The sequence below is a fragment of the Diadema setosum genome, chromosome 2 (genome assembly GCF_964275005.1).
Source record: "Diadema setosum chromosome 2, eeDiaSeto1, whole genome shotgun sequence".
Lineage (NCBI taxonomy): Eukaryota > Metazoa > Echinodermata > Echinoidea > Diadematoida > Diadematidae > Diadema > Diadema setosum.
The window spans coordinates 32,204,362-32,223,791 of NC_092686.1; the positions used below are offsets into that span (position 1 = coordinate 32,204,362).

Below are 19,430 nucleotides of genomic sequence, written 5' to 3' on the forward strand. Positions count from 1 at the left end.
AACAGTACAATGTAGTGAACTGCACTTAAACCTTGTAATTTGCTTTACTTCAAGACTAGTAATCTTTACTTCTGATTTGTTTAAAACAGTATTATGTGCAATCATTATCAGTTATGTTCCAAACTTCAACGTGTTCATTTTGAGTCACATTTACATTGGTATATAATGTGAAAGTAGAAATAAATGTCAATTTAAATTCACATTCAACCCTTACTTTCTGACGGAATTCCTTACCAATAGGGAATGTTCCTTTTGGGATTAATGTCTTCCTCTGAACTTATACAGAATACACTTCTAGCTTGAAAAACAAAATGTTTTGAGTTTTTTTTCTTCAACCCAAAATGTGAAGATTTCTGCATTCTTTCAGGCTGAAATCTATCAACCCTGGACAATGAAAAGGAGCACACTTACAAGGCACTGTGCGGACGTAGAGATTTTCCCTGATTGTCTGTTGCAGCTCATGATCTGGAGATCCCTTTGGCATGCGCAAGCTCAGGTAACGTCGTAAGTCCTTTGGAAGATTTTGCCCTGGAGAAACAAAAGCATCCACAATGTTTTAATGAAAAAAGTTGCCTCCTAGATGATTGTTATCAAAGAGTTGAGCAGCCGAGAAAGAGAGAGAGAGAGAGAAGACACAAAGCCAAGAACCCAAGAGATAGAAAATGCATGACAAAGTGGCTTTAAGCTTTATTAAGTTGAAGAAATGAGCATCACAAGCCTTAGCTCTTAAGCCTAACACATTCTGTCTGACCTAAAAAAATAAACCACTTTCCACAGAAACACATACAGGGTACACACATACACGCAAACAAACATACAAACTGACAGACATGCACACAACCACTCACACACTAGTAACTTCCAAATCACCAGGCAAAAATGCTCAAGACGAGTAATTTTTCGCGCTCAGCAGGGTTAGATGAATTTTGAGTGTTATGAATTTTGCGGACAGTTACGACAATTGAGTGAACACTTCCAACAGCTCATCACTGTCACCGCAGTTAAGGGCTTTGGCAGCATACATGTAATGTACATTAGTGTATGTAAAGGTTACTGGTCCACACTACGACAGGAGATTCACTCACACTACAGGACTAGTAAACATGAAGAAAACTTCAAATACACAGAAAGCAACACTTATTTTTTCATGCTAATTTCATGTCCTGTGACATGCATGCAAATTTCAACTTTTAAGTAGAGCAACTGTGGGGGGGTTGCAGTCTGACAAGAAGCTCATTGTCACACCCGAGGCAAATTTCTTGGCCAATGCCAGTGCAATGGTTGTGATCTCAAGCAAATCAGACTAGAATTACTTTGTAGCCTGTATTTGCATACCGAATAACAAACTCCAAAACTGACCAATGTGCTGATCAATGTAACTGAATATTCACCACACTGTAAAGCAAGAAATATTCACAGCATGAATTTTTTTGCAAATTGCCACTGGCATCCAACGATGAATAATAGTATAAACAAGAACTTTTGTGTGCATTTTCATTTTGGCATGCTGGCTCTTGTGGAATTCACAATATTATAACGCACGTGAACATTTCTGGTTTCACAGTGTACACCTTCAAGTGGTCAAGGCTACTAGTCTTGCAACAATATCTTACAGGTTGAGTTAGACATCGGATACTTGTGGTCAAAATCCTGCGAGGATCTTTCTCACCGAGTAGCATCCATCACTGCCTAAAGCCGGCAATGAGGTGGGATATCTCGGGCAGACTATAGGATTTTTTTTGCCACAATTATGGTCAGCCATGAATATATAATTGTATTTCTTCTAAGACCGGAGCTCAACACTCAAATGGGAAGAGGAGATGAGGCAAGAGGACGGAGAAACATGCAGAAAGAGAGAGAGAGGTGTTGAGTTTTGGTGATTTCAAGAAAAGAGGAGATAAGGGGATGGAGAAAAGGGAAACAAGAGGGTGGGGGATGGGAGTATTCTAGAAAGTTAGAGATGGATGCTGGCAATACAGATGAAAGAATGGTGTGAAGGAATAGGAGGAACAAACAAACAAACAAACAAACAAACAAACAAAGAATGAAAGACGAAGACAAAGAAAGTCATTGACAGAGAGATCTCCAACATAAGATGAGCAATAAACACCATCTTATGTGTATGAGTATTCCACTTTGAAAATCACCACACAAAATCTGCACAACAATACATACAGGCCTATTAAACGAGTGTCAGCAAGAGACTTCAGTATAACGGGTTTGAAAATGTCAAATCACCATGCGACCCCTAGAGATGCTGTAAATCGCTTTAATTTACATGTAAAATACGCCGTGGCTGTACCCGAAGGATGCAGAAATGCCAATCCTATCACTTGCCTGCACTCTGCAAACAGATTATCTGCACTGCTAACATAGTGTAGGTATTTCATTATCTTGTCATGTACTTGATTCTGCTGATGAAAACAAGTCACAAGACAAGTGATCTCATTTCTCATCCACTGGTACAAAATGTTCACATCAAACATTTCCACACTCAGTCCTTTCTGAGGACAGAGAATGGAAATATTCTGATAACTCATGACTTTGAAGTGGTAGTAGGAGAAATTACGATGGCCACTACAATCAGAGCCCCACATATAATCATCTATAGTGATCGTGTCTTGTGGCATAAAATGCTCCTGTGAATGACTGCAAAATCATATGTACAGTGTGCACTTCACCTTTTTTTCTTTTCTTTTTTTTTAATTAATGCGAGGCACAGATCAAATGCAATGGAACTCAAGTCCAAATCTGATACTATTTTCTGGTTAGCTCTGATAAAGCTGATATTTGGCAGTCCTAAAAATATATTCTTAAGAGCGAAATGACATCTCAGCATTCCCCTGTCTCAGAGATTACCAGGGCTTTGAAAAAAAAAAAAGAGCAATCTTGTATTGTGTTCAAGGTGACTTGAATTACTACAACTGTAGAATAAAATCAGATGAACATGACTGAAGCAATTTCATAAGAATCAGCTACAAAATGAGAAAGTTACCAAATTACAAGGTTTAACATGCTTGCACTGAATATACAATGTACGTGTATCACATCATGTACAGAAATTGGAGGCTGAAATGTCATCGCTTCGAAACAGTGGCCTGTGCACAAAAATGTTATAAATATCATGTATTTGGTGAGTGATCAGCAACTCCCCATTATACTTTTCCCCACGGAGACAACAATAATTTGATGTGAAGCTTATCTTTATTGACTTCCGGCAAATATGGAAACTTCATGAAGATTTGTTATTAATGGCTAAAATGGGAAACCTGTGGGGCGATGACATCACCACCTCTGTAGATTTGAATGTGTGGTTTTAACTTACTGTATGATACAGATTCACGAAAACATGAAACCTTAGAACCTTCCTACTTTAGGTCTAACGATGATAGTATCTCTATCATTATGTTTGTCTAATTTTACTCAGAGTGTGATGTCATTGTCATTCATCGCCATGGAAACTGGTTATAAATAACCTCACCTGGCCTGCTGCGTGTTTATGCATCTACAATTATTGTGCACCTGGTTCCAACCCAGGCTATGACAAAATACTGTGACATCATCACTTTGGTATTCTATTTATTACAATATTCACTTGAACACCGAGTGGAATAACACTCTGAGGGTATGGAATGCTAAATCTCCTCAACTGCTTGCTAAAACTTCCCACGAAATAGACAGACATGCTATACACACAGACAGATAGACAGTATGTGTGTGTGTGTGTGTGTGTGTGTGTGTGTGTGTGTGTGTGTGTGTGTGTATGTGTGTGAGAGAGAGAGAAAAGAGGAGAAAGATAAACACAACCGGTATAAATGCTGACACAGTGATACATATTACTTTTTGCAGAAGTTTGCTGGGCTGTCTTAATCTTGCCACAGGTATTTAAGATTAATGTTGGTTGTATTACCATGGAAACCAGTCAGAGGGTCATGCGTGGCAAAACACTCCTGGCTAAATGAATGTGCAATCCCCAAGATTTGCATTCCCAACACTACTTCTCAGGTCTTCTAGATGCGATTTTATCCACAGATCAATTTCAAACCCACTTAAAAAACAAAACAACACCTACATTATACCCAAATAATGTGAAATCAATTTAGGATGCCTTTGGGATGCATTTAGGATATGCAACTTTGAAGACAACAATCAAATTGAAAGGAAAAGTTGCCTGAAACATTGATGTTGAGCAAGCATGTACATGCATACAATGTACATCTCTGTCACAATGCTTTGATATAATTTACACTTAAAGTCTGTCTATTGAATATACTGTACTTCAAAAAAAAAAAAAAAAAAAAAAGTGGACATGTGCTGCCATTATTTCGAGAAATTGATTCAGTTACTGAGAAAAGACCCAATTCAGCCTTGCTAACTGAACACTTCATAGATAAAACATTCCTTCCTCGAGCACAGTGCACTGGAGAAGTAACACACAGGAATTAAGGGGACAGTGAGTTGCATAACGGTGATGTAATCTTTGAAGGCTTCCGTGGCGTTAGAAGGTTGGGTGGTAGAAGGCTTAACGGTGCACCATGTATTCTTTCTTGGGTATGTTCGTGGCCCTGAAAAGTCGAGAGTGGGTAGAAACGTCAGAGTGGGTACGCCCTTTTTAGGGCTACATACAGTGTACATACCCAAGAAAGAATATATGTGGTGCACCAGTAAGCCTTCTACCACCAAACAATGATGTCTTATTGTAAATTAGTATCCTAAGACAAACAGTATGACATGATTCCATCTGAATATGTTGGAACATCACAGGGCAATAGTAGTACTCTCAAGCCACCATGGCATCTTTCACAGATGATGAGAACACGTCATAAAACACCACCCAAATACTCTCACTACAAACAGTGGGTATAGACACCAGGGTATCTGTCATTTTTCGTATCAAATCCCCAACTTCTGAAAATCCGAGCACTCCGAGGACATGGAAGAAGTGGCAAGATTGACACTGTTCGCTACAAAAGATCTTTAATAGCACACATTATTTTTACCATTTCTTCTTTTTTCTTTTTACATATGACCACACTCACACTGATTTCTTCACTTTCATGAAAAATATAGCTGTACATTTGTACCTTCACAACTACTTTGTACTATCCTCATACCCTCAGTGGCTAGTACATCAATGACAAGTACTGGTTTAGTTTTGGTTCTACTGTGTTTTGTTTTCACAAAATCTAGACCCTACATTCTGTAAAGCTTGAAAAATAATCTAAATCACATTCACAACAGTATTTAATAAGCTTATCCTAAATGGTGTACATTGTATGCAATGCCATGATAGGGATCAACATGACATGGATGTGCCTCTTTCCTTCAAAACAAAGCAAAGACCTAGTGCCTTTGAGCAGCACCCTTGCAGTGCATTTATGGTGGTAGTGTGTATCAATGCTTGCAGCACTTGGTAGGCACTCCTAATGACTCATGCAAATATCACAGGCCTTTACAAACACAGACACTGGGGTTTGCACTGGTGGCCATAGCTTAGTCTTCATCTCTGATGACTTGATAGGGACCACACCTTCGTGTTAATTGTTTGACACTATACTGAGCGAGACAAAGGGTGCTGGTGGCAATACATGTACAGTCTTGTTGTTTTCTTTTTCCCTGTTGCATCAACTGTTATAGAAGAACTTAACTAGCAAGAGTATAAAACTCTGTTGATACATTTCATTTTTAGGGGTGAAGGTAATGTGTTTTGTTTCCCATAATACATTATTGTAAGTACAGAGTATACCAAACATTATTCATCATACATGTTTATACAATATGCATCTATGGAGGAAAGGTAAAACAAGACCAAAAACAGAGAGAAATAAATGCAAAGAATCAATGTACAAACTGTATGTGCATGATTGACATCTTGCAAACATTTCTTTCAAAAAGCACTAACGAGTTCAAAGAACAACTTACAGAGGTATCTCCAGTTAAATCTAGAACAAGAGGCAGTATTGGTTTATCTCTACACCAAGAAGAAACTTCAAGTCATAAAATAATTCACTGTATTTTTATGATTCCATTTGACAGGAATATCATATGGCTTTTAATATCAACTGGAACACAATGATTCAGAAATGCACTGCCCTACCATGTAGCACACTATACACCATGTACCAATAATTTCAGGGAAACATTTCTCACTGCACATCTGTCTTTATTCTTTCAGGAGAAATTGACAGACCATAGTTAGCCATGAAAAACAACAACTGCAATGATTTGCACGCATTCCTTCTCTGCCCAGATTTGCTAGGAGCAATGAAGCTTGGGCTTCTATAGATTATGAGAAAACAAAAAGCAATTTTACACAAGAGTATCATAATTGAACGCATCAGGATATCAGAACTTTTCAGCACTTTGCAGAGACATACAACATGCACTCTGCTCACAGTTATCAATCATGTATCAAGGTGCAGCAGAAGGCTTAAAGTTTATATGTCCCTTTTGCAATACTAAAGCTGGAATATTGTAAAGGTTACTGTATACGCTATAATTTTCGCGTACATAAATTTTCTCGAATTGCCGCTATCACACATTTTCGCGAGTGGTTAAATTCGCGATTGGGGGACCAGAGAAAATATGAAGTGGCAAAGAAAGTGTGAATTTTCAACTTGTTACTAGGCCACTAGCAAATAAGAATGATACTAGTTATACACTGCATGAAAAAAACTTACCAAACTCTGCGAACTAGTAAGTTAGAATTCAATATTTATGATTTTTGAAGTGGTTAAGTCCATCGCGCTAGATTTCTGACGAGTGGTACGAGGGGTACTAGTAAATTCAGCGGCAACCAGCTGCTGGAGCATTCGAAGCCCCGGCCCCTAAAGTTGTAAAGACGTAGCGGCATGCAAACGCAAGAGCTAGTACTAGTAAATGTAATCAAGGGTGACATGCCGCGTGTTTGTAACGTTGTGGCGCAATGGATTGGCTCTCTACACAGTATTCGTAAGTAGACGTAGACGTGGACGTGCTGTACGTAAACAAGCTTAGCCAGTATGGTCTGTTCGGTAAGCCGTGACGTGGTACACTGGTACTGAAATGTTCGTATCATCAAGGCAAGGGATTCATTTTGGAAGGTAATATTTTTGCGTGTTGTTGATTTCGCGAATAGCTCCCGACTCGCAAAATTCGCGAAAATAAAACCCCCGCGAAATATATAGCGTATACAGTATTCTGTCCTTTCCTTCAAATGACAAAAATGAAACTTATTTAATATGGAAGGGAAATGAAGACTGCATGTATCCATTTCCTGTGCATTTATTTGGATCCCCCAAAGATTCCAACTGCTATTTATCGGTACACATGGGGAGTAGCCTATATTCTTGTGTCACATGGGTTTATTTTTTTATTTCTTGAAAAACAAAAACAAAAACTAACTCTGAGGTATGTTACCAAAAGATTTCATGCCTGATGTTGGGAGACAATACAGTATTCTTCAACAAGGGAAAAGTTTGTGACGTCTGCAAAAGGGATATAAGACCTTTAACGGTGTACACATTCTATTTCAGTTTTGATACAAGAACCACATCGTGTCCTCATACATCACTTCTGTTTAATCCCTCACAGATCCAGCCATCCATGACAGCAATCTTTTTTTCGAGCCAACAAGGCAAATTTCCCTGAATAGGCACTCCACTCTGGACCTGGTCCATTGTTTGTACCTACTACCCCCATTCATGACGCAGAATTCATCTTTGGCTACGACTGCGTGGGCCAGAGAAAGAGAGAAGGTTTAAAAAAAAAAAGAAAAAAAAGAAGGTTCCCATTGTTCTCCTTTATGTGTACATGTTACCAGTGTATGTCACTTGCTGTTGCATGGCTGGAGCTGGCCAATTTTTATCTCTTTTATGCCTATGCTACTACCACTACTGCCATGAATGGAATCTACCATGCATGGAGGGTTTCACTGAGATTTTGGAAAACGCTCACCATGACAGACATGTGAAACTATATGTGGGACTACCACATTTTTTTGTTTGTTTTTCAAAACTTGTGATGAACTACAACATAAGTACATGTAGATGTGCAGATTAGTTTCAAATACATTTAAAATAATTCCCATCACAATTGTAAACAATACAGCTGCCCTACACCATACACTGTACTTGTACAGTTGCACTGAGCACTGACCTACAGTGTACAGTACACAGTTCTATAATGATGTTCATGTAGATTTTAAAACTGCTATAAAAAAAAAAAAAGAAGTAGACAAAGATCATCAATATCAATGCAAATTCTCCACCATTTCAACCTTCTTAGAGATTAGGCCTACATTCCCTAAGTTTACTGTGATTCTCCTTTTAGTGACCACATCATTGTGCATTTTTCTGTATGTCATTTCAGGTTGAAGGAGTTAATACTGTAGCAATGCCCCTTGTCATTCAATTATTTTTGAGTAGGGGACATACAATGAAATGAAGGATGACCTCCAAATACAGGTGAATGTAAGAGTATTCAATCCCGCCATAAAAATATGACACTTGACTGGAATGCTCTCTCCTTAATTTTGCTCTCAGGAACTTATTTATGACCCATGTCAGTTACTACAACAAACAAACATTGCAGTAAACACCACCTTTACTGCCCTGCATGTTATGAATGAGTAAGGAGTATCTTGGGGGACATATGCCCTGGACTGACACACAGGGACATAAATCATACCAGTCTGTAAAATGCCAGTGGTTGAAGGAGTGGCATACAGGGGTCAGGTGAGGTCATTCAACACACATGATTGGGGGGAAAAAATACTTGCACTGAGAGAGCATATTGGGTGAAGGATAACCTAGCCTTTCCGACCAGACTTTTCATACAAGGGTTTGCAGGATACAGTTGTGTTGGAGAACGCAAATCTGCAATGCTTTCAGTATTATAGATGGACTCACATACTAAGATAAGGGTCTGTCTAGACCAAACAAAAATTCACATTTAAACAAAACTTGTCTGGTTTTCAATTAGTACATGCATAAATGAAAATTTATGAACTGCTCAAAAATGACACTAAAAGAGCTACTGGTGTTCATAAAATACATTCACAAAACTTACAACACCTACATTGTACTTGTAATAACGAGATGGCCCCGCTAGCATTAACACTGAAGTTGACGACTACGCCACATATGGCAATGATATACAAAAGCTTTCCATGGGATACTCCCATCTAAACTAGCAAAATCCCTCATGCACGCTCATTTTCCTTTGCATTCCCAGCCAGGTTCAAAAGTGAAAGCAGGGCAGCATTGTGCTGCAGACACCTTGGAATTTTAATTCCTCCTGAAAGTGACAGTTTTTCAGACATTCCAAGCACTTAAACTTCCTCAACAGTCTTAAGGGAAAAGGTCTGTTCCTAGTCCTACTGTCATCATGTTCTCACATAGTGTGTGTGAAAGTATATTAGACCAGATCATCATATACAATGTGCATGTACACTGTACAGCACCTGTATCTTTTTTATTTAATCATCTGTTCCAACTTGCACATCTCAGAAGCAGGTGGTTTACAATATCAAGTACTTATTTGGTATTTTAATACTCATCACGGACATAATGTATGTGTATCAAGGAAAAGAAAAAATAAGTTTTACATAAAAGTGTTATCATGCAAAGGTGCGCACAGACGGCCTATATGTACATGTACATTGTATGTAGGCTTACATGACAAATGGTAGTCTATGATTTGTATACCACATGCCAATGTGGGTAATTCTCAACAAATAGGAAAATACACCATACTGTACAGGTAAATGAATGTACATATGTATTCCAATCCAATATAAATACACGCTTATATAAACAATTGAGAGAAGTTTGTTCACATCAAGAATTCACTCCTTGCTGCTCTATAGGTTGTACCTACTGACATTTAGCTGAGATTTAACTTCTGAAAAAAAAAGTAGAAATGTCGCTACGGCGACTGGTGTATGCCTCCGCCATAATACATGGTTCTCCTAATAGGTCTATAGTACAATGTCTTGACAATGTGTGATGACAGTTTCACACAATTGGCAAAATATTAAAATGATAGGTTTGCCACAAATGTGCTGAATGTTCACTTTCCTAGAACTAGGTTCAACTGGATGAATGATTAAAACGTCAGAGTGCAGGTATTTGGGGGAACTGATGATTTTCACTTGACTTTTGGCCCTTTTACAAGTTTATGCATTGAGTAATTTTCAAGGTATTGAGAAAAAGTATAATTTCAGTATCAAATGGTAAAATAGTATTATCGAAACCTGGCCTTTGACCTTTGACCCCACAGTTCCAAAGAGAATCACTGTTAGGTAGAACATGCATAAATATGTAAGTTTCATGACAATACCTTGAGTTATTTTTGAGATATGGAGGAAAAAGTGCAATTTAGCACTTTCACTTGACCTTTGACCTTTTGACCTTTGACCTTTTGGCAAGAAACTTCCCACAGAATATATATTGGGTTATACATGCATACATCAAGTTTTTAAAAAAATCCTTCAGGCACTGCATAAATATAAGGAAAGTAGTTATATTTTGAGGAGTTGACCTTGACCTTTGACCCCTGACCTTTGACCCATGACCCCCAACTTCCCTAGCTAATCACTGCCCATCGGTACAAGCATATATACTAAGTTCCATGAAGATACCATGAACCATTTGCGAGATATGGAGAAAAACATGAAATTTCAATTTTTTTTTCACAAAATAACCTGTGACCTTTGACCTTTGACCCTGTGACCCTACAATCCACACAAAGTATCATCCCCCAAGGATATACCCTCATACCAAGTTTGATGCAAAACCACCACACGGTTCTTGAGATACCGACAAAAACAAAACGGGACGGACGGACGTACGGACGTACGGACGGACGGACGGACGGACGACCCGAAAACATAATGCCTCCGGCCACTTCGTTGGCGGAGGCATAAAAATGCCTTTATTCAAATCTATCCGATATTGTGTGCCATACACAGTTACAACTTGTAAGTTACAGTACTTATTATAAATACAAAGCACTTTCCCCTGTAACAGATCAAGGAACTATAATGGGAAGCTGATTTCTTGGAGTATTAAAGATAATAAAAAGTTTTGGTACCTCAAAAGTTTCCCTGAATTTCCGTGTTTCAGGTTAAAGTACCTTTCAAATAACTAATACTGTGAGACTTACTCGCCCCAAAGTGCTCTCATTTCTTAGTAATCATGTAATTAACTGCGACCAGCAGCCCCATACGCACAGCGTAATGGGGCTTCGCATTGTAGCATTCAGGATCATGACAGATTTAGTATCGCGGGTAAATATTAACTTAAAATCAAAAAAATTCTTCAATTTGAAGACTTACCAATTAAGTTGAAGTCTTGAAAACAGGCTTCGCGCAACGTTTGGTTCCGCCAATAGTCCCTTTCTGTTCGAATTGATGACTGTATGTGACTCTGTCGAGAGGACCTTGGGAGAGCTACATACACTGATTACTACGGCCAGCGCATACGCACACATCACATGCGAACAAATTTCAAATCCACGAACGGGTAAGATGTTTGTGTGTGCATGCGCTGGCCGTCAATTCAGAGTAGCTCTCCCAAGGTCCTCTCGACTGAGTCACATTCAGTAATCAATTCGAACAGAAAGGGACTATTGGCAGAACCAAACGTTGCCCGAAGCCTGTTTTCAAGACTTCAACTTAATTGGTAAGTCTTCAAACTGAAGAATTTATTGGATTTTAAGTTGATATTTACCCGCGATACTAAATCTGTCATGATCCTGTAAGCTACAATGCGAAGCCCCATTTGGCTATGCGTATGGGGCTGCTGGTCGCAGTTAGCTACTCAGTATGCGTATGGGCTGCACGCTGCTGGTCGCAGTTATCATGCAATAATGGTTTCGTACAATACGTGTACTACCTCGCCGCCGTACGGCGGCGGCTCTGGTACGAAACCATTATTGCATGATTACTAAGACATGAGAGCACTTTGGGGCGAGTAAGTCTCACAGTGTTAGTTATATGAAAGGTACTTTAACCTGAAACACAAACTAAGACAAGGAAATTCAGGGAAACTTTTGAGGTAATACCAAAACTTTATATTATCTTTAACATTTATAGCACATCTGTACCCTATGGAGACCCACAGTGTATAGGCCTACACTGTATTTGATTCACCTGCTCATATACAACACTCCAATACCTGTAATCCAGTATGCACAGTGGCCCATTAGTGGTTCCTGCGTCATGCAAGCCTAAAGTGCAAGTTTCTTGTTGTCAAGAGCAACCATGTCCTACACATACTGTATGTCAAGCATGTGCATGTTTTGGTAACCAGTCTACTGGGACGGGAAAGGTATCGAAGTGCAACATCATCAAACTTCCCTTCTTCTAGTCTATTTATTCCAACTGTGAGGATTTACAACATTGCTCGATGCTGCCACATGTGTGTTTAGTGTGGGTCTACATGTACAATGTATAACTTCCTTCGGTCCATTTTATCCACACTGCTGGGCCTATTAAATGCTCCACACATCTCTGTCAGGGAATAGCGTATTCTAATGAAATAAACCCAGGAAAACATCCTGAACAATGCATCTCAGATACTGTACGAGCTGAAATTTTCGCGTACAGATATTTTCGCGAATTGCTACTTGGAGGACATTTTCGCGTCTTGTTAATTTCGCGGTTGCAAGGGTCTTACTGAACTTAGTTATTCACGCGTTGTTATTTTCGCGGTTCAAAGGCGATTCGCGAAATTCGCGAAAATAAAACCACCGCGAAAATTTCAGCTCGTACAGTACAATACACTTTTTCAAGGTAAAGATACTAAAAATGGTACCTGATTTTTCCAAACAACTTTATTTCATCAGCATTTCCAGGATCAGCAGCTGCTCATATCCACAAAAATCATGCAGTGAACATGACACGGATGACATTGCAGTACTTACTCAAAACTATTTCATTCAAAATCTCATTATATCTCTTCGTTGCATCACTCCCTGACATTAGACTTTCTGCGCGTCAATGCACACTGCTCCGATCAAAGGCGCTGAAAACGATTGGCCCAAATTAAATTTCCTCCTCCCAGCTCTTGACACCTAATGACTTCCTCCTTCAGCAGACCGAGCCCAGGCATCCTCCTTCGCAGCAGCCCTGGTTTCCGCATTCATCTTGTCTGAGGCTCGCAGCTGCCTTCTCGTCTGGATCCGTTCAACAGCATTAGCGCTGGACTAATGCACTTGGAAGACTTAAAAATCTATGAACTATTTGAAACACTCACAAGAAGACTGTCTGCAGTTTGTGTAAGATGCAATGTAAACTGTGCCAACAGTTTGGTACTTGGTAGGCAACTGAAATGCATTATATGCAACAACAACAAGAAGTTTCTTATTCATTTCTGTGATGTAGTCCTAAGCGATGCCACTTGGGGAACAGAAAAATAATATTTGTCTACGATATTGGGTTTACATTCACAAAACCTGAATTCTGGGATTGAGATTGGTTTTGCATAAAAACTGACATTAATTTCATAGGACTTTTATTCCATCATGTGTGTGTGTGTGTTGTGTTTTGTTTTGTTTTTTGTTTATTTGATAACCTGTTACCATTGCTTCTTGATCAATAAAAGGTTAACACTGTTACAGTACCTTAATCCTACAGCTGGCGAGCTCTTGGCTAAGGTAAAAAGCAGGTTATCACAGCAAATTTAGAAGGCTAAAGATCAGGAGAAAGATGTAGCCCCACACAGCCACTCTCATGGGACAGTGGCCTCTTGCAGCTCAACAGCAATCCCTGCTATTGAATACACGAAGGGGGCCTACTTCTTCCATGGTACACGCAACAAAGCCAGACAGAAAAGAAAAAAACACAGTGTGATAGAGTATAACAACTGGGATGGATTTTGAAAGACTTTATACAAGTAGGCTCATTCACTTGGGAGAAATCTATCTTGCAACACAAGTCAGAATCAAATATTGACAGGACTTTGTCAGCTTTGTCTATCACATTCTGTATATTTTTCTCCTTTTTTTTTTTTTTTTTTTTTTTGGGGGGGGGGGGTAACTTGAACCTACATTGCCAATGGCAATTCTTACAATGTGCATTGGCTCCTACAACAGTTGAATTTTAGAATCAGCAATTACAGCACCTCTATAAAGTGTTTTAGGTCAAAGTACTGTTTGCACTATTCAATTTCTTCAAATACTGTTGAAAACTAATCTTTGCAGTTTCAAGACAAAGTTTCATTTTTCTTTCTTTCTTTCTTTCTTTCTTTCTTTCTTTCTTTCTTTTTTTGAGGATGGGGATAAATATATGACTTCTTTCCTAGAAAATATTTATAAGAAAATGAAGCTTCAACATTTAGCAACCTTGTGCTGTATCTTGTGCACAGTCATAAATGAATAAATAATCCATGGAATCAAATAAGGAGCATATCACTGAAAAGAAGAGCCATTCTATGCACAACTGTGTATACAGTCACAGTCAGCCTTTGATTGCCATGGCATTGATGAGATACACTAGAAAGAAATGAGAGATGATACAGATTTCCTGACCATTCACATAGTCTTTTACATATTTTTATCCATGATGTTCGTGACTGAATATCATGTGTCACTTTCGAAAAAAAATTAAATACAAGTAGTTTACTTTACCACACAGAGAGTTTCTGTGACATACACAACTGTACATATGGTAGTTTTAATTGATGGCAGTGAAGCGCGAAATGAAAAGAACATAGAAAATCCCCCCTCCTCATGTCAACAAACCTACATGTTGTAAACTCTAGGTTTCCAATTCACTACAGCAACTGCATGTATCATTAATACAAAGTTTGGGGTGATTAACAATGTAATCGTACATACAATTTTCATGTGCATATATGCATGTAGAAGAATGCAAAGCAACAGAGACTCATATTTTTTCCTTAATACCAAATGAAAGGATATCTTCCAGTGCATGATTAAGAATGAGTAGTCTAGTGCACACATCATGGTCAGTACAAGCTTGGTACTTGAAGCTGTTACTCAGAATTACTAGGCAGCTTTCAATATACGCAACTTCAAGCATGTGGGCACACACATAAGTCACGCATAAACACACTATATGCATGAACACACAAAGCCCAACAAAGAGATCAGTACTAAAGTCGTGGGAATGCAATCAAAACTTATGTGTGAGAGTGATTCTTTTTTTTTTTTAATTCAAATCTTTTGCATTGTTTACACCAAACGTTCACTGGTTCGCCCACACAGCTTAAATCAGGTGCAAGGTACTGGTATCAAAAAGACTGACTGATGAGAAAGGTGATTCACCATGCATACAGCCATTGTTGTGTCTCATTAAAGGGGAAGGCTAGTAACTGATCAGTGGGAATCAGTGGAAATGCTGGGAGATGATTGTTCCAATCCTTATGGGATTCATTCAAGAGTACATTATATATCTATTGTTGTGTGAAAATTATTTGCTTCAGAATGGTCTCATATTCAAGTAATTTGCAGTTTAATGTTTCCAGGTAAGCGTCCCTGGTCAGTGACGGGGCATTAAACTGCACATTACTTGAATATGAGACCATTCTGAAGCAAATAATTTTAACACAGCAATAGATATACAATGTACTCTTGAATGAATCCCATAAGGATTGGAACAATCATCTCCCAGCATTTCCACTGATTCCCACTGATCAGTTACTAGCCTTCCCCTTTAAGTTCGGCATTCTTTCCCTTTGAGCAATGACAGACCCTGCTGAGTGGTAGTGGCGTGTATGGCGGAGGACATTAATATTTATACTGTACGCACTGTGTATTCAACTCATACCAACCGTGATCACTCAGATCATTGTATGAGAATTAAAGTACACATTACAAATCAGCTGCTTGTACTTTTGACCCCTACTACATATCAAGGGGGGGGGGGGGGGCACACACAACACATACACATAAGCTAACACATACACACACGTCACAGAATTTCCCCCATCTCAAAACCAAACATAAACAGAATGAATGTTAAGTTTGTGTAATTACCAATGAAATGCCCCAAATAAATTCTGCAAAATTGTACTAAAATTGATTAACAAGTACCTCACAATATCTACTGTCTAAAACACCAATTACTCTTACTTTTGCTCAATTGATTGCTTGTCAGATGATGGCAAAATTTTGTACTGCATAATTCAGCTACAATAAACCTGAACCAATTTCAAGTAAACCTGAACCAATTTTCCCAGCTGCAAGCTTTGTTTACTCCATTGCTAAACCCACCGTTGTGGTCAACTTTCACATTTATTTCAACTATAAAACAAGCTAATGTTTTAAATGCCCTCACCTGCATACCACATCCCAGTAAAATACCAGGGTAGTTGAACAATGAACATTTACAAAGTTGTAACTCATGTCTGGAAAAGAGAAGTATTATTCATTAATCGAGGTAACTTGGGAATTCCATGCTGGTGACTAATAGACTCACCTGATTTGACTGTTTTCAAATGAAGCGGTTCTGTCAGAGGGTTATTGATGACAGATTTCAAGTCCCATAAGGTGTATCCTGACAACTTGTGGCCATTTAGTTCTAGTATGATTTCATCTGCGTGCAGTTTTCCCTTTTCGAGTACAATCTTGTCAGTGCGTATGTCCAGTACGTAGGGGAACTGCCCGTTCTCCGCCCCTCCACTGACTGCGAAGTGAAGGGCGCCATCAGACGCTCGTGAGATGACGCATTCATTGATGTTTTGGGACCAGTGTTTGGGAGGTTTCGACCCCTTCTTGTCCTTCATGGTGGCTGCTACGGACGAGATCAGAGCCATCTATGCGTGAACTCACAACACTGGATGCTTTGCGACTTCATTGGTCTCAGAGCTGTTCCATGTTTATTCCATCATACTGTGATCTGTATTCCCAACGTCACCTTATGAGCAATGATAAAAGAAAAACAAATCACTTGACAAACTGTGCAATTGTGTGTCACCATATAGTGCCCTCAGTTTCAATTGTAGAACTTGATGATCGACGAGTAAACTGCACGATTATAAAAAGAGCAGAACTAAAAGCTCAGACAAATTCTTTCACTCTTATGGTAAATTATATTGTAGATCCCTACAAATAATTGTAAGTATCTTAAATCTAACAGATCAGCCACAAATTTTAGTGCAAAACCCTATATTTTTGTCTCTGGTCCTGCTAATACTAAGCCACATCGGGTTGTCCTGCTGTGACCCCAACACGAACATGTTGGGGTCGCCATTGCGGTTAAGTTTCTACATGTAACCGGCGGTCATAGTTTCGACAGTTTAAATGGTCAAATTATGGGTGGCTTGCGTTATATCCCGTGTTGGTGAAATTTGGTTATGTGGAATTTGAGATATTTACACAGATACATAAGTACATATTAGAGCCAGTACGATCTACACACGTAGAGTCTAGTAGTCTAGTAGACTCAAGATCATCTACTAGGTTCTACATGCTGTAGTAGAATCTACAACTGTAGGGTCTACTAAAACAACCAAATTTTCTTGACTGTTCTACTACTACATTCACTGGTTACTAAATTGTACTCTAGACCTAGTTTGCAGGCACAAACCCTTGTTGGTCGTAAAGGAGTCTGCGCCAAGACTACTACATGCACCACTTTGGCACTGTCCCATAGGCCCTGTGTTGAAGCTTCTCCCAACTTGTTGGGAGAGGCTGCAGTGTAGTGGTGCGTGTATTAGTCTTGGCGCATGCAGACTCCTATACGACCAACAAGGGTTTGTGCCTGCAAACTACTCTAGACCTGGGCCCTGTTTCATAAAGTTGTTCATAAAGTTATGAACGACTTACGAATGACTGGTGATCAGTTCTTGTGGTGAATTATTGAAATTCTAGTAAGTATACCACATCGCAACTGATCACCAGACGCTCATAAGTTGTTTGTATCTTTACGAACAGCTTTATGAAACACCCCCCCTGGTTCTACAAAATGTCTATCTACATGTCATTTAAGATTGGCAATCATGCACTTTACGGCCCTATATTATCGGTACCTCATTCCCGTCCCTGTGTGCCAAGGTGATATCCCATAAACCACCATGCACTGAGGTGAGCAGCCGGCAAGCTGCTCTTGTTTTATGAAACGCCGTTTGACAAGTGATAACGTCACTTTTTAGAAAGCCCTCCTCACCCTGCAATTTTAACACATCGAACACTGCTTAATATGATCCCCTGCTTGAGATATGATGCAGTATCCATTCGTTTAAAATCATGAATGAAGAATGAAAGTTTACAACTATTGAGTTGCGTTGCGTGCCATGCGTGCACAGCACCATCTCTGCTCGATCACGCCACGCAGGGGGATCAGGGGAAGGGCATTAGGGCAACGGTGTGCCTTACTGTAAGTGCCACTTTCAATTACGCGACAAGCATCGAAACAGTGCAGTAGAGTACAACTGGGTACATGCATGTACACACACATCCAACAAGAGATCCCACACACCTGCATACAAACTCACAGTACCGGTACCGGAACACAAGTCACAAGCTGTCGACCCACTCTTAGTGCCTTTCTATCGCTGACAGGTACTCAAATTTGGATGCACTGCTCGATTTAGGATAAACTCTTGTACCAATAATATAAGGCCGTTAAGTGCATGATTGCCTTAACTTTTAAGATTTAGGCCCTACTAATTTTAGTTAGCTGTAGACAACTTCAAGTTACAACTTCAAGGTCAGCTACGACTCAACTGCACTGTCTAGGTAGAACTCTACACAATCGTAATCCTTTCTGCTGTGTGGCATCCGTCAGACTCACAGTCAGTGCAGTGTCATTTTATCCCACAGGCATGATAGGCACTGACTACTATTGGTACTAGGGCCTACTATTAATAAAGCTGAAGGCCTACAAATTGTACTGTCTGTATGTTAATTTACACATCACATAGCGTCATAGGCCTACAACCAACCATCCATGCCAACCACTCGACATCAACACAGTCATGACCGTCTGACAGCCCACAACATTTACTGTACTAAATGTCACTGTCAGGTTACTTTACAGAGAACAGAGCCCTGTTTCTGGCTTGTCATGATTTCTACGCAATGTTGTCACTCAAAATCAAAATACAGAGTTTTCTACCGAGTTATTTGTGTACTGAGCGGCAAGCGAGGCACAAAGATTGACTGCAGTAAAGATTGTACTTGTTTGCCGAAGTTCACTCGCAACAACCACCCACGGCCCACCGTACACGCACGCGCTATCACACCGACCCCTGCTCGTTCTGATCTGTGATCCTACACGCTCCGTATCTGAAATTGGTGGTAAGAAGTAAGTTGCCACACACGCCAATCTTGATTTAACAAAATTTACCTGATCAGTCGTTTGAATGAATAAATGCTCGCACCTTCGAAGTACTGTATGAATCGCACACCTTCTTTATTTTCTGAATGTAGCCGAAGTGTAAGTTTTACAGAGTACCTCACGTTCAAAGTATGCTGTCGATGGC

The 19,430-nt window shown here is 39.4% G+C and overlaps 1 protein-coding gene across 1 annotated transcript in view; it reads right to left on the bottom strand.

The window, feature by feature from the left end:
* Positions 1 to 19,430, bottom strand: part of LOC140246270 (membrane-associated guanylate kinase, WW and PDZ domain-containing protein 1-like) — an 89,893-nt gene extending 70,463 nt beyond the window's left edge. Inside the window, exons 1-3 of the mRNA XM_072325732.1 lie at positions 19,295 to 19,430; positions 16,424 to 16,861; positions 412 to 528 (exon numbers count right to left, since the gene is read on the bottom strand). Of these exons, the coding sequence (XP_072181833.1) occupies positions 412 to 528; positions 16,424 to 16,760 (454 nt within the window). The 5' untranslated portion in view covers positions 16,761 to 16,861; positions 19,295 to 19,430. The remainder of the gene's footprint in view (positions 1 to 411; positions 529 to 16,423; positions 16,862 to 19,294) is intronic.